The sequence below is a fragment of the Pectinophora gossypiella genome, chromosome Z (assembly GCF_024362695.1).
Source record: "Pectinophora gossypiella chromosome Z, ilPecGoss1.1, whole genome shotgun sequence".
Lineage (NCBI taxonomy): Eukaryota > Metazoa > Arthropoda > Insecta > Lepidoptera > Gelechiidae > Pectinophora > Pectinophora gossypiella.
Genome location: NC_065433.1, coordinates 2,193,683 through 2,216,364, shown reverse-complemented (window position 1 = coordinate 2,216,364; position 22,682 = coordinate 2,193,683). Strand labels below are relative to the sequence as shown.

The 22,682-nt window shown below is 39.5% G+C and overlaps 1 protein-coding gene across 1 annotated transcript; it reads left to right on the top strand.

Annotated features, from left to right (window-relative positions):
- Positions 1 to 64: 64 nt before the first annotated feature.
- Positions 65 to 22,682, top strand: LOC126380088 (ATP-binding cassette sub-family F member 2). The gene is made up of 12 exons (XM_050029310.1): positions 65 to 150; positions 343 to 513; positions 1,271 to 1,477; positions 3,783 to 3,971; positions 4,078 to 4,221; positions 5,768 to 5,891; positions 9,584 to 9,782; positions 10,197 to 10,376; positions 10,970 to 11,110; positions 11,882 to 12,073; positions 12,345 to 12,548; positions 14,150 to 22,682. Exons 2-12 carry the CDS (start codon positions 360 to 362, stop codon positions 14,282 to 14,284), a joined length of 1,869 nt encoding a protein of 622 aa, XP_049885267.1. The 5' UTR covers positions 65 to 150; positions 343 to 359; the 3' UTR covers positions 14,285 to 22,682.

The window sequence follows — 22,682 nt, the reverse complement described above, 5'->3', positions numbered from 1 at the left end:
CCAAAATGCCCACAGCCAAAACATATTAAAAACAAACATTGGAATTGTCTATGGGTTTCTGTCAATCAATTTTGTCTTTCTTTTCAAAGCAGCACGTAGCACGTGTAGACGCTGCGGTCGACTTGCTTATCATCTAATAAAATTACTTAGGTAAATGTGATTGTATTTTCTTGAATTCGACGGAAGATGTGAAGAGAGTTTACGAAGTTATCGTGTCTGTTCGCGCATGCTGCCTGAAGGTCGCGCGAGGGTAATCAGGCGTGGAAAATTTTGTGGAACGTTGACTATTGTGTGGTTTCTCTGAAGTGGCAAGTGTGACTTGTAACGTGATGTCTGTTGCAGGTTAGTCAGTCAGCACAATGCCGTCCGACGCGAAGAAGCGGGCCCAACAGAAGAAGAAGGAGGCGGCGAGTAGCCGTAACAAGAAGCCCGTGGCGCGGGTCACGCCGGGTGAGGAAAACGGGTCCGCCACCAACGGGACCGCGGCCGAGGACCGCGAACTCACTGCCGAAGGTAACGAACGTTTACCACAACTCTCATTAGCGAGTACACTTAAATACAACATGCACAAATATAATCATGTATTGTAACATCAAACTCATTAGTAGGGTTAATTTCAGCTGTAATACTAACCACTTCCTGTGGTTTATTTCTGTAACTTTAAACATAAGCTTATGCTTTCTTGGCTAATGTTGTTGTAATACAATCATTGTTGATAAAGAGTGGAGAGCAAATGGTTGTGTAATTGTGACTAAACTGCATTGCCACAACTATTGTGAAGTTAAAATGTAGCTACTGAGCTGTGACTAAGATGTTGTAACTTTCCACTTGATAAATTTCAGTAGATTTATCAATTTAGATGCCATATTTGGGCCAATAGTTTGTTAAATCTGAAATAAAGATGATTCTTTGTCTCTTGTACATTAAAAAAAAACCTTTGTTCTTTTATTTATTTATGGTCACTTAGAAGGCAAACACATTGTAAGGAAGTAATTTAAAAGTACTAGTTAATAATATTATTAAGTAACTGACAATCAACTACAAGGGATAGAAACATGTGGAAAACACTAGAGGCCTTTGTGTCTGAGGGACAAGCTGTAAAGAACAACTGTTCATTAATTTGCATATTGTTTGATAATTAAGTTTAATATAATGTAATCTTTTAAGCAAATATAGACTTTGAAATTGAATATTAAGCAAACTTGATTATATTTGTATGTGTAGATAAAAATGGGACAGAATAAAGCAAAGAAATTTATTTGTTTTATAGAGGCCCTGTGCCTTAAATTGGAAGAGGAAGCGAAGATGAATTCTGAGGCACGATCATGCACCGGCTCATTGGCCGTGCATCCTCGCTCCCGAGACATCAAAATAGCCAATTTCTCAATCACATTCTATGGCAGCGAGCTTCTCCAAGACACACTGCTCGAGCTCAATTGTGGGCGAAGATATGGTCTGGTTGGCTTGAATGGCTGTGGTATGTATTATACATCCTATATTTTTTTACAAGTTACTTTTGGAAGCATGCGCTTCATACGTAATAAACTATTTTTAATGGGCAAAAGTGCATTTGATATTAATTAAGGTCAAAAACAATTAGCTTATTAATTTGTTTTTCTTATTTAATCACATATCGACCCATTAACAATACTTGTTTTACTAGGTTCTTTTTAACACTTTCAAGGACAGAATGTCTAATGATGTTCTGATCCCAAGGTGTCATATTACCTATTATGAACCATCAATGACCCATGATCTCTGTCCGTGAAAGATTTATATTGATTATCCATAGTGTGTTTCTGTGTACATATTTAACACATACCAACTTACTACATTTATTGCTCGTGTATTTTTAAAATATGTAATAAATTGCACCTATTATTTATATTACACAATGTTTTATTATTCAATAAATAAAAATTTCAAGCAACACTACACTATAAAATTAACATTTCCTTACTTAAAACATTTAAGTACCTAAGATTGAATATAATTTATAAACATTTTCACTGCATAGCGATTGTTCCATTCTTTCATTACTTATAACTATTTCAATAATGTTCACCAATCAAATATTATGTATGATGTATTTGTTTGTATTTTATAGCATTCATAGGTAGATTTTTTTTTATTTAAAGCTAACTGACTGACATTGACTGTACTTGTAGAATATTTTATACTACATGACTGTAAAGTATATCATTACAATCTTGTCAATGATAATGACTGGTACAAAGGGTTCATGCTACAATTATTTTTAACTAGCTTTCTCCCCGCGACTGGGAACATGTCTTTTTTTCCACCCTTTTCATCTCCTTGAATGAGTCTCAAACTTATCTTCAATTCTCCATACCACGTCCAAAACAGTTTATTGTTTAAGCATGAAATGGTATTAGAAAGAGTTTCATTCGTATTTATAAAATTAGTATGGATTAGTTCTGTTTTTCCTTAATCATGGTCTACAAGTGTGTGTTAGAGGATATTTGCTGGAATAACTAGTTTTCCACTAGAAAACACGTATTTTTTTTTTACTCATTTTTGCCGCAAATGGCATTAACTACTTCGCTAGACAAATGGGGAGCGCTGAGCGTTGTCACCCTTATGTTTGAATGTTTTATTGGTAAATAATTAATGACAAACAACGTTAGTATTTGAAAACTTCACCTTTTAAAAGCTAAAGTGCTGCGCGTTTTTTTCTTAATTTCCTTCTTTTATTTTTATTGAAGTCAATAATGATTCATTCGAAACAAATTTTTCTTTATAATGTTTAAAGCCACTTTTATTTCTTCATATTTGCGAATATTTGTTTGAGAATCATTTTTGAAAAGAAATAATAATGTGGCAAAGGTTGTTATAATTATTTTTATCTTAATTTTTTTAGTACTTTGTTGTATTGTGGTGCACACACACATAAACAGCCTTTATACGTCCCACTGCTGGGCACAGGCCTCTCCTCAATCAACAGGAAGGGGTGAATGACTATAAAAAAACGGGTTGTTCGAAAATTGGTAACACTAACATAACATTAAAAAAATACGAAAATAAAATAAAATAATTAAAAATGAAAAAGTCCTTAGAAATTATTTCGATTATTTCTTATTGAGCTGTATATAATGTATATAAATATATTTTAATGTGCCCAGCAAAAATGTTTTGAAAATAAATGTGTGAGAGATATTGTCGGTTCTCCAGGGACCCTGGGGGTGGTGGTCGGGGTACCTATTGTTGATCATCACCTATTAAGTTAGTCTAATAGGAAGCTCGGTGTGGTGTGGGTACTTAGATCATCTTACAATGGATGTACCTCTGAATCCCTTCGGATCAGTTACATGCCATTTCCGGAAATGTTCCCGTTGTAAAAACTCTTTAACAGTAACTGGTTGCTTTTATTTTTCAATTTGTTCTTTCAAGTACAATGGTCTTGTCTGCCTTAAAGTGAGGTAATAAAGCCTACTGTGACCCTAATCTTACAAATGTTCACTTGTTACTACGGAAGAGTGTTGACTCCTAACACAGGCTGTTATGCTTAAAAGGAGTCATCAACCCTGACTTAGGTACACTATTATAAAGTGAAATAAAATATTTTCTTTTCATTTTGAAAGCTCTTTTTACATAGGTATTGCGCCTTTTTACTGCTGGGAACGTTCCCAAATTGGGAATATTCTCGGGAACATTACTGCGTGGGATATCATTACTGCGTGGGATCCCGCGCAGTAATGTGCCGACCATAATAATATGGTCGTGAGCTTATGTTGTTGCTGCATTGTTGATGCTCGTTGCAGGCAAGTCCTCGCTGCTGTCTGCGCTGGGGCGGCGCGAGGTGCCCATCCCGCAGCACATCGACATCTTCCACCTGACGCGGGAGATGCCCGCCTCCGACAAGACCGCGCTGCAGTGCGTCATGGAGGTGGACGAGGAGCGCGTCAAGCTCGAACGGCTGGCCGAGGAGCTCGTCGCGTGTGATGATGACGGTAATTAAAAAAGAAATAAAGCGTTCATTTCCACATTGGCCCCAATTCCTGCAGACACCTCCTTATTTCATTTTAACTTATACCCGTCATTTTCTTATCCAAAAAGATGCGCAAGAGCAGCTGATGGATGTCTACGACCGGCTGGATGACCTGAGCGCGGACACGGCGGAGGCCCGCGCGGCGCACATCCTCCACGGTCTCGGCTTTAGTAAGGAGATGCAGCAGAAAGCCACCAAGGACTTCTCCGGAGGTTAGCTACAACATTATTATTATTAGCATAACATAAGCTCACAACTATATCCCAATGGGTTAGTCAGAGGGATATCCATCGTTAGATGAACTAAGTACCGGCACCTCTGCGCCTTCTGTTAGACCAACGTGGAGAGCCGTTTCGCCGTCTATAACGGTCGAGCCAACTGTGTTAGTGAAAAATGCACTTAAATTAATAACTCATTAGTGCAAGACCGGCACTGGGAGTTTGAGAAACAAATCGGTGTACGGTCACGAGCATTAATATGTATACACTTTGGTACCATGTCACATTAACTTTTTTGACAAATTGAACAGTAAGTCTCACTAAATGTCAAATATGTTAGTGCGACAGAGTCGTAAAGTGGGTATATTATATTGCTCATGACTGTACACAGTGACTTATTATCATTAGCGAGCAAGCGAAAAAAACAGATCTTACTAAAACGTCTCCAATGACACCCACTAAGCTATCCTGCCGGCCAAGAGGGTCCATATTGATACTATCATGATCATGATCAGCCCATTAACGTCCCCACTGCTGGGGCACGGGCCTTCCCTATGGATGGATATGGATAGGGAGATCGGGCCTTAAACCATCACGCGGGCCCAGTGCGGATTGGTGGTTATTAACGACTGCTAGTGCAGCCGGGACCAACAGCTTAACGTGTCTTCCGAAGTACGGAGGAGCTCGAGATGAAAACTTTTTTTTATGGTCACCCATCCTTTGACCGGCCTTTGCGAAAGTTGCTTAACTTCAACAATCGCAGACCGAGCGCGTTTACCGCTGCGCCACCGAGCTCCTCCATATTGATACTATAATACTCTATTTTTTATAAACCACACAATGGCCCCGATTCCTGCAGACACCTCGTAATTTTATTTTAAGTTATACCCGTCATTTACTTATCCGCCGAAATGGATAGGAACGGGTAAATCGAAAGGCATAACATTCAGACTTAAAATTTATGGAACACCTCAATTTTAGGCAAACGTCGGAAGCAAAACTATCGGTAGTATCGATGCTGTCAAACTATCGATACTATTTTTTTTTTCAACTATCGATAGTGTATAGTGGTGATCGATAGTGCAACGGCCTCCGTGGTCCAGTGGTTGAGCGTTGGCCTCGCGATCCGGAGGTCACCCCACCCCACCCCATTGTACTACATGGAATGCAATAAATAATTGAGAATTGAATTGAATTGAGGTCCCGGGTTCGAATCCCGGTGGGGACATATCACAAAAATCACTTTGTGATCCCTAGTTTGGTTAGGACATTACAAGTTGATCACCTGATTGTCCGAATGTAAGACGATCCGTTCTTCGGAAGGCACGTTAAGCCGTTGGTCCCGGTTACTACTTACTGATGTAAATACGTAGTCGTTACATGAGGGGTCTTTGGCGGCTCTATAGTAACCCTGACACCAGGGTTTGATAAGGTTGGTAATCCACCTCACAACTCACACGATAGAAGAAGATCGATAGTGGGTAGTGTGGCTTAACGATAGGCAACAGTATTGTTGATCGAAGGTATGTGTGGTGTGCAGGTTGGCGCATGCGCATAGCGTTGGCGCGTGCGTTGTACGTGAAGCCTCACCTGCTTCTGCTGGACGAGCCCACCAATCACCTCGACCTGGACGCCTGCGTCTGGCTCGAAGAGGAGCTCAAACAGTAAGTGCGAACAGACAGACATACACTGATGGACATAAAATCGTCAAACCTCATTTTATCATCTCCCTAGCATTGTTCCGTTTTTCACAGGGTCCGCTTACTTAACCTGAAGGTTTGACAGGTCCGGTTTTTTTACAGAAGCGACTGCCTATCTGACCTTCCAACTTGCGAAGGGAAAACCACGGCATTATCATTTCAACGACATTAGTTTTACTAAAAGAAAAAAACCACAACCATAATACATAATATAGTATTACGTCTTGTCTTGTATAGACGACCTCCGTGGTCCAGTGGTTGAGCGTTGGGCTCACGATCCGGAGGTCCCGGGTTCGAATCCCGGTGGGGACATATCACAAAAATCACTTTGTGATCCCTAGATTGGTTAGGACATTACAGGCTGATCACCTGATTGTCCAAAAAGTAAGATGATCCGTGCTTCGGAAGGCACGTTAAGCTGTTGGTCCCGGTTACTACTTACTGATGTAAGTAAGTAGTCGTTACATGAGCCATGTCAGGGGCCTTTGGCGGCTCAGTAATAACCCTAACACTTGGGTCGATGAGGTTGGTAATTCACCTCACAACCCACACGATAGAAGAAGAACGTCTTGTATACAATACACCGACTCCTCTCCAGCTAAAGTCTCATGTGATAGGGGGCGAGCCTATTGTCATTAACCGGGCAGAATTTTGGAAACCACGTGATATTAATTGTCTATGATCGAAACATTTGAATTCAAGGAATTCAGTGGTTTACAGTCCGAGCCAGGATTTGAACCAGTGACACTACGATGTAACTCACGCGTTCTCCGAACAGGACTATCACGGAAAAATAAATAGTTATTATTATCAGACAATCTTCAAAAAGTCCCTAAAAAAGTTTGTGTCAAGCAACTTACATTAAATCCTTTAAAAAAAAGCATGTCACCATTTATAATAAGTCTAAAATTAAATAGCTACTACTGACCCAATATATTATATATACATATATAATTATATATATATCGTGGCCATATCATAGAATTGATCATTTCATGAAATGATCGACCATTTCATGAAATGGTCGTATTTCATGAAATAGAACAACATTCGTTGGCCACATCATGATGTGGTTTGGCCAGATCAATGAACACAAAACGTTTAACGATATGACCAACTAAATGCATGATTACTTCATGATATGGCCAAACGTTAGCGATCATATCGTAAAATAGTAACATTATCCACCGGTAGTGGCGCTGGTGTCGCTTTGTTTATGTTTTGCATAATGGCGGCGGACAATAATTATTCTTGTGTGAACGCGAATAATACGAATAATAATGAGCAAATACAAGATAAAAGTGCATTGAAGCAATGTTTTGACACTAAGGTGAAAAGAAAAACTCGTATTAACAGTAGACAGCAACTTTATTTTTATTTTTAGGTTATATGGCAAATAATGAAGGTCGAGTGACCACGCTACGTAAATCAATGGACTATTATTGGATTTCAAAATATGATATAATTAAAACTGCGAATGAACAGATATTAATTTTAAAAAAGAAAAATATGGACGATCCTACTGTCCGTAAAGTTTCTTTTTTTGACGTGACTTATTGTAGATATGTCGCAGATGGCATTAACTACTTGAAACAGGATTCTATTAAAACGCATAAATGTTTTTGCCATAACTTAAATTATCATAATCCTTTTTTTTATAATTTTTACAAGGCATAACGGTAGGTTAGGGTGCGGCGGGGGTGGCCCTTGGGCCACCCCTACGCCGCCAGTATGTTTATCTTACACACGAAAAGTATACTGAATAATGACCAATGGCATGAAATAGTGTCAAAAAATATGACGACGACTTCAAAGCGAGATGCAGTTACGGCGTATATGTCAACTACATCAACACTCCGTTAATCGAAAATGACTTTTTAATTTTTAATTGACTTTTAAACATTTTTGTACTTTGTACTAGAGTAATACATTATTTCCTACCTTATTTCGCGTTTTTATTACACCACTTATCATGGACACCCTACATTAATGATATGGCCAAACGTGGATGGAAATATCATTAAACGCTGACGTTTAAACGATATGGTCAGTTGAAGTTGGCCATTTCATGAAATACGACCATTTCATGAAATGGTCGATCATTTCATGAAATGGTCAATTCTATGATCTGGCCACGACATATATATAATTTAAAACGTAATAATATATAATGCCATATCTAACAAATCGCAGTTTAAGACATCCATGATACTACTCTCTGTACCAACCGGGCAACCAGTTTATATTGGAATGTGTCCGCGTGATTTAATATGCTGCGAACGCAATGTCTCAACTCAGAATACACTGGTGAAGCAAGCTATGCCATATTCGAATTAAAAAAAAAATGTTATTGTAGCTCTTATTTATCATATACCCTCAAAATGCTTTTGTACGTATACTTAGTTTTTAAGTTCTCAAGTAAGTGAATTTGTATTCTTATTGAGAATAAAGATTTCTTTAAACCTATTATTAAATTATTATACTCAAAAGATTTCTAGATTTTCCAGCAAATAACAGTCTTTTGTTCTTATATTCTTTCTGTTTTGCGGATACAAAACAAACAAGCGGCGAACACGTGTTCAAATATTTGACAGACAAGCGAAATTTAATTCCATTATCCAATAATATGAATAACTTAAACATATGTTCACCGCTTGTTTATTTATTATTGGCAGGACTGTTACCGCCTTATTAAGAAACGAAGAAAAACTAGTTTTGAAATAATAATTCGCGCACGAAAGAAGTCGCCGGATTTTAATGACACTGCTTCAAAATTCATAATATTGCTATGCAGAATCTGCGACAGGGTGTTAGTGAGTTTAGTGACATTGTAACGAAAACTTTGACGATGATTCAGACCATGACTCAGAGTTGATATCAAGTGTAGAAATTTCCATCGCAAAATTATGTAACAGAAATTAATGTTAAAAACAAAAAAATCATAAATTTTCAGACAGGTCATTCCGCTTGTTATCAACTCAGAATCAAGGTCTGAATCATCCCCCTCAGTATTTGTTACACATACATAAACAGCCTATTTACGTCCCACTGCTGGGCACAGGCCTCCCCTCAATCAACCGGAGGGGGTAAGGAGCATACTCCACCACGCTGCTCCAATGCGGGTTGGTGGAGGTGTTTTTACGGCTAATAGCCGGGACCAACGGCTTAACGTGCCCTCCGAAGCACGGAATCATCATACTTTTTCGGACAATCAGGTGATTCAAGCCTGAAAAGTCCTTACCAAACAAAGGACAGTCTCACAAAGTGATTTCGACAATGTCCCCATCGGAAATCGAACCCGGACCTCCAGATCGTGAGCCTAACGCTCTAACCACTAGACCACGGAGGCTGTCAGTATTCGTTACTATGTCACTATACCCATACGTACTTGAGTAGCTACTGGTACGTACTTGTACGGGAATTAAACCAATGAATTCGACTCTTGTGAGTTTGAATTCTTGTTTAGATTTGTGCCCAGTTAATGGCAAGTTTTGGGCCGACACTATTTAGTTTGCCATCGACACGATAAGAAGAATGGCAATAGGCATAGCTAAAACATAGCTGACTAGGAGTGGGTGTACACCCAGTTAGTGTACATACTATACACTTTTGCGTACAAGTAAATAGACATTTATTATTATAATATCTCTGCGCAGTTACAAGCGAATTTTGGTGCTGATCTCGCACTCGCAAGATTTCCTGAACGGCGTGTGCACGAACATCGTGCACATGAGCAAGCGGCGGCTGAAGTACTACACGGGCAACTACGAGGCGTTCGTGCGCACGCGCATGGAGCTGCTCGAGAACCAGATGAAGCAGTACAACTGGGAGCAGGATCAGATCGCGCATATGAAGGTCCGTATTATGTAACTTTCCCTATATAGCGACAAGTTTATTTTGCACGTGGCCATAATGGGAACTAATGTCGTATCCTATAAACACTAGCGGCCTCCAATCAATGTCATCGAAGTGCCACAAGATTCTTGTGGACCTATAACTTCCCAGACCTACATCCTGTTACTGTTGCCTAGTGGTTAGGCGTAGGTTAACAATCCCGAGGTGCTGGGTTGGATTCAGAAAACATCGTTTTGTGTACCTCTCTCCCAGGGCGGCTTCCATCAATTATTTGCTCAGCCTGAAGAGGTAACACAGATTTCCTTGGCATTTTTAATACGGATTATGGATGTGTCTTACCAAACCACAAAAAAGAATTGTCGTAACTACATAGTTGTGTAGTGTAACTTAACCTAATGATGCATTATGTTGCAGAATTACATCGCCCGCTTCGGTCACGGCTCAGCCAAGTTGGCTCGGCAGGCTCAGTCGAAGGAGAAGACTTTGGCCAAGATGGTGGCTCAGGGGCTCACGGAGAAGGTGGTCGACGACAAGACCCTCAATTTCTACTTCCCGTCCTGCGGGAAGGTGCCTCCGCCTGTTATTATGGTGCAGGTGAGTTAAAGTTAAAGAAAATGTGTCGGAAAATTCATGATATTTTTTGTTTCTTTTTAATTATTTTCCGTTCCATATTGCGACGGAAAATTCCACTTGATATCAACTCAGAATCATGGCCTGAATCATCCCTCAAAAGTTTTCGTTATGATATGTATCCCGCGTAACCAGTAGGAACTTTCACTCTCATCAAAATGCTTATGTAGGCTGGCCGGTTTAGTTATTTCGCCCATACAACACAGATGGCGCTTATCGGACCTGAAACGCGCTAACAAAGTTGTCACAGCACAACGTATATTACAAATTCCAAATTCCGACGTCATAGAAAAACGTGATAAAGTGTCCGACCTATTATTTATTACGTTGTTCTTGTTTAAAATTCATAAATAAGTTTTCGTTTGTTTTAGATGTGTATTTATTTAGTAATCAGAATTTCATAATTTATCTTGAATCTAGTACACGACCCAATTGGCGTAGTCAAAGGTACATTCATCGCAGCTTTCTGTTTTACCAACGTGATAGGTATCGCCGTCTATAATGTTACGCCAGCATTGCGTGTTTTACGTCAAAATAATGATTATTATTTGTTGTAGAACGTATCGTTCAGGTACACGGACAGCGGGCCGTGGATCTACAAGAACCTGGAGTTCGGTATCGACCTGGACACGAGGCTCGCGCTGGTCGGACCTAATGGTGCCGGCAAGTCTACACTGCTCAAACTGCTCTACGGAGACGTGAGTATCGCTAACTAGTGTACGAAAAGCCTTAAGTACTAGTGGATTGGGGTGTCTATTTAAAGAAAGAAGGAAACATTTATTACTTTCGGACACCACAGACACAGACAGACAGGTACATTACATTTAACACAGGACAGAAACCACACGGAAATCAATACACAGAAAAAAACAAAAAGAAAAACAAACCAAAATCATAAAAATAATAATAAAAGTAAGTATCCATTTAAGCGACATAGCTTGTGTCTGGAGGCCTCACATAACACAACATACGTAGTATTAGTGGCAGAGTATATATTATACGGTGTATTCTTCTTCTTATCGTGTCGATGGCAAACTAAATTGTATCGGCCCAAAACTTGGCAACAAGTATGGCGCTATCTGCAGCGCTCATCAGATCCTCCTGCGTGCAGGTGTTCGGGCACGCAGGACACGATGTAAGATATACGGTGTTATATAGTATATACACCTACTCATCTCCAACTAAGTTGAAGTCTCATGTTATTATATGGGAACGAACCTATAGCCATTCACCGGACATCTTCAATTCGACTTTAGGAGTTTGAATTCATGTTTCAAACATGAATTCTTTTATAAAGTCGAGTTTATAAAAATCTATAAAATTCATGAATAAGTTGAATAGAAAAAAGAAAACGGTTTTTGTCACTTTGAGATCTGTCTTTATATTTTAGTAATTAGAATTTCATAATTTATCTTTGACCTAGGAAACTACTCAATTATAAGTTTATAATGTTGAATATGACGTTATAGTTGGTGCCTTCAACGGGTATGATCCGCAAGAACTCGCATCTGCGCATCGGGCGCTACCACCAGCACCTGCACGAGCTGCTGGACCTGGAACTGTCGCCGCTCGACTACATGATGAAGGAGTTTCCTGACGTGCGCGAGCGCGAGGAGATGCGCAAGATCATCGGGCGCTACGGCCTCACTGGTCGTCAGCAGGTGAGCGTTTCTTGCAGCTACTTTTCCTCGGCTATACGGTTGTGAAGCTGCAGTAGTTCAAAACGCATCCGCACACGTCATACTTCCACCAGACAACAACGTCTCATCAGACGTTCAACAAAAATATATTTACGTACAAATTTACGATTATTTACGAATTTATCTTTATTCACAGATGTTTTTGACTTTGAGTATATAGGTCGGAAAATCGTGGGCATATTTACGTAAACTTGATGGTAGTACATAACATTACTTTATTTGGCCCCGGTAGGTGTGCCCGATGCGTCAGCTATCGGACGGGCAGCGGTGCCGCGTGGTGTTCGCGTGGCTCGCGTGGCAGACCCCACACCTGTTGCTACTGGACGAGCCCACCAACCACCTCGACATGGAGACCATCGACGCGCTCGCCGACGCCGTCAACGAGTTCGACGGCGGCATGGTCCTCGTCAGCCACGACTTCAGACTTATCAACCAGGTATGATATAAAAAGGGCCAAAATAATGTGTATTGTGTAAAAAGTAGCAGCATTATAAAGAAGGTACAAAGTAGGTTACTGGTGTCTGAATCCCTCCGGACTCGTGGTCCCACCAGGTTGTCATACCAGTATGACAAACAGGAATTTTATTCTTGTTTGTCACACCGCTAACAATACAACAACTTTTATCCTGACTTGTCATTATAAGTAGTGCTGTGTTTATCGGCGTATAAATTAAAATTGATTTTATTTACGAAATTATACTTTATTTAACAGAAACTTATCACTATCGACCCCCTAGGGTCGATTAATTCTTTCAAACATTTTTCCTCTCAGACGACGCCTTGAGCCGAGGTTCGCGCCCAATTGGGCACCCTCAGGCCTGTTGTCTTAAATGTTGTACCGGGTTAGAGCATTCAGCGCTCCCCATTTGTCCGGCCAAGTAGTTAATGCGACAATATGACTTATTATCAAATAAAAAAAATATGGTAATTATGGAAAAATCCATTAGGTCGCCAGTGATAGAAGATAGGAATAAACAAAAAGAATGCGCTAACATAAATAATCTCTTTGCACAAATATAATGCCTCAGTGCAAATATCGATATATTTTTTATCATAGGAATATTCTCCGCACTAACAATGGTGTGATAAAAGGTGTTATATTGTTAGCGGTGTGACAAACAAGAATAAAATTCCTGTTTGTCATACTGGTGTGACAACCTGGTGTGACCACGAGTCCGGAGGGGTCTGAATTAAGTTTTAATTAACAAGTCATAATTCTATGCAGATTCTGCGTCTCTAACGCCGCGGCACTTCGTTTTCGGCGCGGACTTTATTTTAAACTTGGAAGGCTAAAAAGATATACTTCCACATCGAATTCATCTAACAATCAATATTTCCTTGGTATGATAAAACACGGTATGCTCATTTCTATGAAAAACCGTCATTGATAGCCTTTTGATGACGTAAGTGTTACATGAGTGTTACCATTAAATTGGTATCTCCCTCATTCCAAGGACTTCAATTTTATTAAAGAAATATAAGCGAATACACACATGTCACACACATGTTACATGTCATGGACCTGTATAATTTATTCCATCTCTGTATACCGTGTTTAAAGCAAATAAAGATTCTATTCTATTCTTGAATTACTGACTAACGTACTTAATTACTATCACTTGTCACGTATATAAAAAAACGTTTAAACTGTAAGTAAATCTTTTACTAAAAGTTTAAAATTGCCTTGCAAAATAAATTAAAAATATTAGTCGTAGGTAGTTTATTTTTTGCGAAATGGCAACGTAGGGTAGGATGACGTCAGCGCAGCTAACCTTAAAATGTTAGCTATCACTTTTGAGCATACCTTGTTTTATTCTATTTGACATTTGCGTATAAAAACAATGCGTAATGTCAAGAAATGTCAAATAGATGAATTGCTTCAATGTGGCCTTTTCAGCCCTCAGGTTTATCTTTAGTCTTCGTTTTGTAATAAGGCCGCCTAAATTGAGTTGCTGTCTGCCAGAATGGGCACCTTTGTTTGATTTGACTAGTGGACACCACGTGACGACAAGTACAACAATGCATGTATCCTTCCAGGTGGCTGAGGAGATCTGGATATGCGAGAACGGCACGGTGACCAAGTGGGAGGGCGGCATCCTCAAGTACAAGGACCACCTCAAATCCAAGATACTCAAGGAGAACGCCGATAACGCCGCCAAAATACGCAAATAGTCAAATGCTTAGCTTACGTTTAGATTATTTACTCTTAGATCGGGACCACTCCTACTGCACATCTGTCGGACGGAACGCGACGGTATTATTTTTATTTCTTAACAGGACAGTCCGTTCCAGGGTTGGGTATATTAAGCTATCCACTAGGTGATAATTGACGCTTGACATTTTCGGCAACGACGGCACGACACGGCAGCGCGCGTTATTCCGCAACGTTGGTGGGCAATTCATGTCAATGTTGCGTGGTAATGTTGCGTGGTAATGTTGCGTGGTAATGTTGCGTGTCAATGTTGCGTGGTAATGTTGCGTGTCAATGTTGCGTGGTAATGTTGCGCGTCAATGTTGCGTGTCAATATTGCCGGGGTAGCAGTACACCACGCTAGGCGGTAGTGACGTCACAGCTGTGGGTAGGAGGGCCCATAGACCAGTTTGTGATCGATGATTATAAGATTGTGATTCTTTACGCTGCCCAGTGAAGCATAATTTAGAAGTATTATTACATAATAAAGCACAGTAACACAGCTATGATTGCAGAACTAAGCAGGCGCGGGCGCGCATCTTGACTGCTGGCTGACAGTACTAAAATACACGGATAGTTCACTTTCTAAAATCACACGCATAATTTCGTCAGAAATAATTTAATTATGAAAATTATCTGCCAAACTATCTTGCAAAGTAGGCTTTGTAATAATCTAACAGTAGCAGCAATCCGGAACAGGGAGTTAGCTATGCGTATGTCCCGTGCATTAGGGGGCGAGTCAACGGCTATTAACCGGGCTCAATCTTGTCGAAAACTCATCAAGTCGAAAATACTGGTTGAGAGCCCCAGCTGAATTCGAGCCGTTGACAGTAAGATGTAGTCACGCGTTCTCGCTATGCAAAAGAAAAAAAGCTTTAAAATGAAAAAGAATCATATGAAATATTTTGTTCGTGTTACCCCAATAGACCTAAAATTCAACAGCTATGCAGTGGAGGTCAGTGCCCGTACCTGGATATTGTATATTATGGTGGTAATTTTAAAATGTGCAAGACTATTCTAATTGTGGGGTTATCATTAAATATTAGCGAATGGCGTTTAATATCCTCACAGTGTGACGACTATTGATGACGGATTTCATTGCTGAGTAGCTTTTTCCCATGAACTTGACTGTATGAAGTATGAACTAGAACTGTAAATATGTAGTAAATCAATAAAACAAATGTAATATAGCAACTTTTCCGACCGCAGCTGTGAGAATCTACAATCGAGTGACGTGTATAGTCATGAGTAATATCATGTACCCACTTTAGAACCCTGTATCACTATCATATTTGAAATTTAATGAGACTTACGGTTTATTTTGTCAAAAACGTTAATGTGACATGGTATCAAAGTACATATTAGTACTAGTGACTGTACAAGTTGTCGGCACGCGGGTTAACAATGGGAATGACGTAAACTTATTAAAAAAATGTAACTTTTGTTAGTACCATTCCATATTTAAAACTTACAACGAATTGTTAACTGCTTGAATTCGTTTTATTTTGTATAAATGTTTCGCGCCCGTCGTTTTCCCTGTCTAGAAAAGTTACGCGCCTTCCGTACGCAGCGTCAGGCCCAACAACGCGGGTTTATGATCCGCGGCGTATAACTTGTACAATGACCTTGAATGTGCAGTGACAAATTATTGGGTCTCCATTGAAATGCGATATGAGGGTACGCGACAGGCAACGCGTAACCATGACAACCAGAGACGCTACCTGCGCGGACGACCGTTTTTATTCAACTTACACGCCGCGGATTATACCGATTTTCACTATGGCGACGATATATTGCAATAGGGAGTAATAATAATATTTTGGAGGCGACAGATGGGGTTAAATCTGACGCTTCGTTCGGCCAGGGACCTTATTTTTTAATTGCTCGTCTTCAAGTCACGTTCCAAAATATATACCCACTAGCTTTTGCCCGCGGCTTCGCTCGCGTTAAATTCGGAGTAACACCAATACGGGATAACGTACCAATTTTTAGCTTTCTACCTTGAAAACTGCGATAAAATCCCATATAAAATTTCACCCCCTGTTTAAAGTGGTGGGGGCAGATTCCCAAAAAATTTTTTTTGTTAGTTGTTGAAAATTACGGAATACTCCATACTTACTTCCACCCCTCATTTTAGGGAAGTGGGAGGTTAGAAAGAGACGAAAAGTTGCCCATGTAACTCTCCATCCCTTTCAACTATCTCTTAAAAATCACGTCAATTTGTCGCTCAGTTTTGCCGTAAAGACGGATAAACAGACAGACACACATCATATTTCATACTTTCGCATTTATAATATTAGCATAGGATAAGAAATCATACTACGTATAGATCGGCAACTCGCTAGGTTTACCTCACCCCCCTCGAACATAGTTACGACTTGAATCGTATGGTGTCAGACGTCATACACACAGATGCGCGTGTTGATAATATCAATGTGTAGTGTCTTTGTAAAACGAGGTTGTATGAAGTGTCCGGGGTGTGAATATTAGTATGGATTTCACGTACCTTGAAGTAGTACGTACGAACTTGTCATTTGCAAGATGAGGTACATATATTTTGGCGCGCGAGTTGATGGCGAGCAATTAAAAAAGAGGCCCCAGTACGCGCAAGCTGCGGCCGACAACGCATTTGCATCTTAGTGTGGTATTAATAAACTAATCTCAGCTTTGAGACTGCCCTCAAGATCATGTCTATGTGACAGTTCTTATATAAAAACAGGGACTTGAGCATGATCTCGAGGGCAGTCTCAGCTGAGATTAGTTTATAAATACCACCCTTAAACATGTTTCCACTGGTGACTGGGCAATAGATAGATGTCTTTATTTAATGTATACTGTATTTCGCAGTCTTTTTAGGACAGGTTTTGATGTGTACAAATAATCTATTATATGGTTTAATGAATTTATTAATGACTGAATAACTAATGAATTGACATAAACCCCCTCTCCCGTCTGATTATGCCGGTAATAGCAAATTATATTAGAAATTGTTTTGTCCAATGCGTGTTGATATTAATCACTAATTACATATACATAACATAAACAGCCTGTATACGTCCCACTGCTGGATATAGGATCCCCCTCAAGTAACCGGAGGGGGTATGGAGCGTTCTCCACCACGCTGCTTCACTGCGGGTCGGTACAGGTGTTCTACGGGTAATAGCCGGTACCAGCTTAACGTGCCCTCCGAAGCACGGAATCATCTTACTTTTTCGGACAATCAGGTGATTCAAGCCTGCAATGTCATTACCAAACAAAGGACAGTCTCGCAAAGTAATTTCGACAATGTGCCCATCGGGAATCAAACTCAGACCTCCCGATTGAGAGCCTAACGCTCTAACCACGGAGGCTGTAACATTATAATGTAGCTAATAATTATTTTCCTGCCACTGGCTACATCTGCAGGGCGTGTGGTAGGCCTTGCCGCTCTCGCGTAGGCTTATATAGCCATGGAAAAAAGTGTCTCCTAGACACTGTATAAATCATCTGATAAGAATATATGAGGCGATGATATACAAAATCTTTGCCTGTTGAAAATTAATAATTCGTTTGCGTTTCGAAGCTAAAGAACAACTAAGTTTGGTTCATTTGGCGGTCGTTGAAGACAATAATACAGTAGTTTGGTCCTTTATGTCGACGAGAATCTTGTCTCACTTGGATGACATTGTCTCTACATATTCTCCGTTTACAACAACTGTCAAAAATGACGTTTTTATTATACTATAATCAAGAAAAACGCAACAATGAGTTCGTTTTTCTTCGACGTCACGGTGTACGTTTTCGTACAAATTCCACAGTAATTTCTCGTTTTGACTTTTAGTAAAGTGGAACTGATTTGTCTGAATGGAAACTAGCCAGTTCTGATGTTTGAGTTCACGACAGCGAAAGCGTTTTGTCTAGGCCGTCTGGAGTGAATGTTTTTGCGTCAGTCTCATGGAGCAGATACAGAGTTAGGGTATGTTCACACTGGCCAATGTGTAGCATATGTGGAGGCCACCGTTGCACGGGCAGGAATAAACTATACATTGGTAGGCAGATCCTACTTGGGTAGACTCACAATAAGGGCCGTTCCACCACTTGCTGATAAACTGTCTGATAACATAACACGTACTTTATTGCACACACGGGAGATTTAAAAAAAATATACGGTCGAATTGAGAACCTCCTCCTTTTTTTGAAGTCGGTAAAAAGACAGAAACAAAAGAGAAATATTAGTACAATAGGCGGCCTTAATGCTAATATATTAGCAGTTGTTGATATAGCTTATCTAACTGATAAATCTGTAGTAGTAGTCTATTGCCAGATATGTTCTGGATACATTTATCAGTACGTCGTGAAACAGAACCTTGGTCACTGGAATTATAGTGCTTACTTGTGTAATTTTTATAAGAATGTTACCAGCTGAAGCTGTATCCGCCAGTACTGCCAATATAACGTAATTAAGAACGATGAGCGACTTTCCAGGCTGTGTTCCTCGAACACTAGATGGCGCTGTACATATTTTTATTTCTCATTTCATGGACAAAAGACATTATGCATCTTTTATCTTTGTTTTTGGGTAAACATGATGAACCTTTTTGTGCGGAACTGGAGTAAATTTTAATGAAATTGCACATAAAAGTTAAAAGTGGACTGTATTTAATAGGATTATATTATAAAGTTACATTTTGAAAGATTACGCAAAGAGTTGAAGGGAAAGAGTGGTCGAATTAAAAAACTTAAATCTAATGTTGCCACATTATTTTATGTGAGGATTCGAACACTTTTTATTACAGACACGATTACATTTTCCACCCATTATTATTCTAATGAAAATGAAGAGAAGCAATATAGGTAGCAACGTAATTCCATAAGTCGAGGAGCTCGGTGGCGCAGCGGTAAACGCGCTCGGTCTGCGATTGTTGAAGTCAAGCAACTTTCGCAAAGGCCGTTCATAGGATGGGTGACCACAAAAAAATAGTTTTCATCTCGAACTCCTCCGTGCTTCGGAAGGCACGTTAAGCCGTTGGTCCCGGTTGCATTAGCAGTCGTTAATAACCACCAATCCGCACTGGGCCCGCGTGGTGGCTTAAGGCCCGATCTCCCTATCCATCCATAGGGAAGGCCCGTGTCCCTGCAGTGGGGACGTTAATGGGTTGGTGATGGTGATGGTGGCATACATCATCATCACCAGCCGTATGACGCCTACTGCTGGGCATAGGCCTCCCCCAAGGATCTCCACGACGATCGGTCCTGCGCTGCCCGCATCCAGTGGCATACATAATTTGAACCAAATATATAACTATTATTTATATATATGTTTTTGCCATTACATTGTATTTTATGTAATGAGAAAATAGAGTAATGAGAAAATAGGTAAATATGACATTAACCCTTTCACGGACAGAGACCATGGGTCATTGATGGTTCATAGATAGTATGACACTTTGGAATCGGAACGTCATTAGACGTTCTGTCCTTGAAAGTGTTAAAGCTATACAACGCCATCTGTATTGTTTTTGGGGCACGCCTGGAAAGTCCCTCATTCGAGCCTTTGTTACGTATGATAACCCCAAAACACCATGACGCCTTATGTTATATAAAATAGTAAATTGTTACGTAGTACTAACTCACGAGGGAAATATTCACTAATTGTTGTATTCATGTCGATATATACCTGTATTTATATGTAAATAGATTAATTAAAAACTAAATCGAAACTCAAAAGCAATAATAAATAAGATACCAATATAATAGGGTCCATTCTGGACGTAACATTTTTAGTTTGACAGTTCGATTTGGGATGCATGATCGGAAAATAGAGCGTGGGTACCTCGATGTATAATAGAAACGAAAGAACGAATTGGGTAGTATCATTTGCCAGAGACAAATTGGTTCGTGTACAAGATAAATTATGAAATTCTGATGGCTAAATAAATACAGATATAAAACTAACGAAAAATATTTTTTTTTTCTATTTAACTTATTTATGAATAAGTACGACATTTTATCACGTTTTCGTATGACTTCACTGTATGCTTTAAATACAAAGTTTATTCAAATTCAAATACAAAAATATCTTTATTCTGTAGGTAACATAGTAACACATTGAGTCGTCAATTTTTACATAACGAAGTCTCATCCGCCTAAAACTACTGCAGCTTCTCGCAACCTGTATAGCCGGGGAAAAGAAGCTGCAAGAAAAACCTCGGCACTTTAGTAAAAAGTAACTGATTTGACTCGTTGGAATTTGACAAGCCTATTATGAAATTATGATTACTAAATAGACAGGGAGGGTTAAAAAGGCCACAGATCAATTGATTGATTTTTTTTTATTTCGATGTGGCCTTTTTAACCCCCCTGATCTAATTCTGACGAAAAACATTTTCTATTTAACTTATTTATGAATTTTAATGAAAAATATCTTAATATTAATATTAGACCGACATTTTATCACGTTTTTCTATGACGTCCCAGTGTGCTTTTTCATGAAATATGCATAGTAATTTCGTGTTTTGACATTTAGTAAAAAAACTGATTTGACTAGTTGGAAACTAGCTTATTGCTGTTAATCGCGCTAGACGTGTATACGTATTATACAGGCAACTTTTATTGTTGCCTATCACAGGGAGTATTGACATAAATTGCTGTGTTATTATAATCTTTCGACAAATAGAACATTTCTTTTTTAAAACGAGTAAATTTCCCTTTCTAACCAATGTAATCGTCTAGTTAAAAAATAAGGTGAAATATTGCAGCCGAGGGATCCATTGAAGGTAGTTTACCTCAGACGACATTGACTACTTGGCCAGACAAATGGGGCTCTCATCCGGTACAAAAAAACAAAGACAACAAATTGGGTGCGAACTTCGTCTGTGACTATTTTTCGATCGCTATGCTCCCATTTTAAAACTGTCAGACTCGAAATTATAATTGAATAAGGTCTAATCGACACCATATTGTAATAGAAGAATAATTTATAATACCTATACCATATTCACATAGTCGAAAAATGTACTAGTGTATGTTCGCGGACAGCGGTAGAAGCGACGGGGCGCCCGCGGCCCAGGGGTGTTAAAAAGCCACATCGAAGCAATTGACCTAAAAAAAAGCAATATTAACTATTTGATATTTTGCATTGCGCAATTATTGGTGCTGGTTTCCAGTACACACCATCTAAGTTTATTTTAAGTTATACCTGTCATTTTTTCATCCGCCGAAAAGGAAAGGGACGGGTAATCGACAGGCATAAAATATATGGAACACACGTCAATATTATGCAGCATTTAAAAATACCCACCCGAAATTTTATTTGCCAACAACCGGACAGAATTAAGTTGACAGCACACGTCTAACGGGTTGCATATCAGCGAGATACCTATTTTATTCGTCGGGGCTATTCATTCATTCTCCCATTCTAAAAAGGAGGATATGAAAAGGACCGATATGATTTAAAATAAAATTAGGTGTCTGCAGGAATCAGGGCCATTTTTTAGATGAATTGCTTTGAAGTGTTTTTTTAACCCCCCAGAAAGACCTGTGTGGAAGTGTCGATTGACGACCCGCGATGACGTCACTGCCTACCCTCCGGGGCGCCCCGTAGCCGCCTAGAATTATAGTAAATGTCCTAATGCTAGATGCCGGATCGTGAGAGCTTTAGAGTCAGCGCAAACTAAGAGCAGGGAAGCGGCGAACACTTTCTGAAAACATTGAATAATTAACTTACGTTATGGTAAAGTGATCTTGCTTCCCTACCAAGTATCGCTTCGAGCCGAGCGAGCAATGTGTCGGTGTCAAACAATATGACAATGATAAAGTTAATTTCTCCGTGATATCAGAAAGTGACCGCGTCGGTACTCTTGCTCAGCGCCGATACTTACCGATCAGTTAACGTTTTCAACCCTTTAGAGCGCCGAAAGGGCTCAAACAGTTAACATTGATGTAATAACGCTAAAAAAGATCACAGATATCTTTTTATTACTCACTCCACAGCTGTTTTTATTGTTTTATCGGCATGCGCATATTTTTATATATAATAGTGTTTATTTATAGCTGTTGACAAATATTAGATAGTATTGTAGAAGTTGTTCGACAGTAGCGGCGGCCGGCGGCGTACGTACTCAGCAGTGTGTGTTACCTCGCGCCAGGGCCTCGCCACGAGACGCGCGCGCCCTCTGAGTTCTCTTGACCACTTGTAAATCAATGAAATTAAATTATTAAGTCCCAAGATTGTAAGAGTAATATTTAACTTGTTTTACAGCATCTTTAATTTTATTTTACTCTGAAATGTAAAGTTTGAAGCTCTGTTCATCTGTCACTAACCTAATTTTTAGTTGTTACAAATTTAAGCTTGATCTGAGGCAATTTATACACAAATCAATAAAAATATAAAACTCGTCA

Bases quoted from the DNA above. Each gene is read 5' to 3' on its own strand.
- LOC126380088 (XM_050029310.1), top strand. From the start codon at position 360: ATGCCGTCCGACGCGAAGAAGCGGGCCCAACAGAAGAAGAAGGAGGCG. The intron at 10,377-10,969 runs GTGAGTTAAAGT...TATTTGTTGTAG, and splicing joins CGCCTGTTATTATGGTGCAG to AACGTATCGTTCAGGTACAC. The intron at 11,111-11,881 runs GTGAGTATCGCT...ATGACGTTATAG, and splicing joins TCAAACTGCTCTACGGAGAC to TTGGTGCCTTCAACGGGTAT.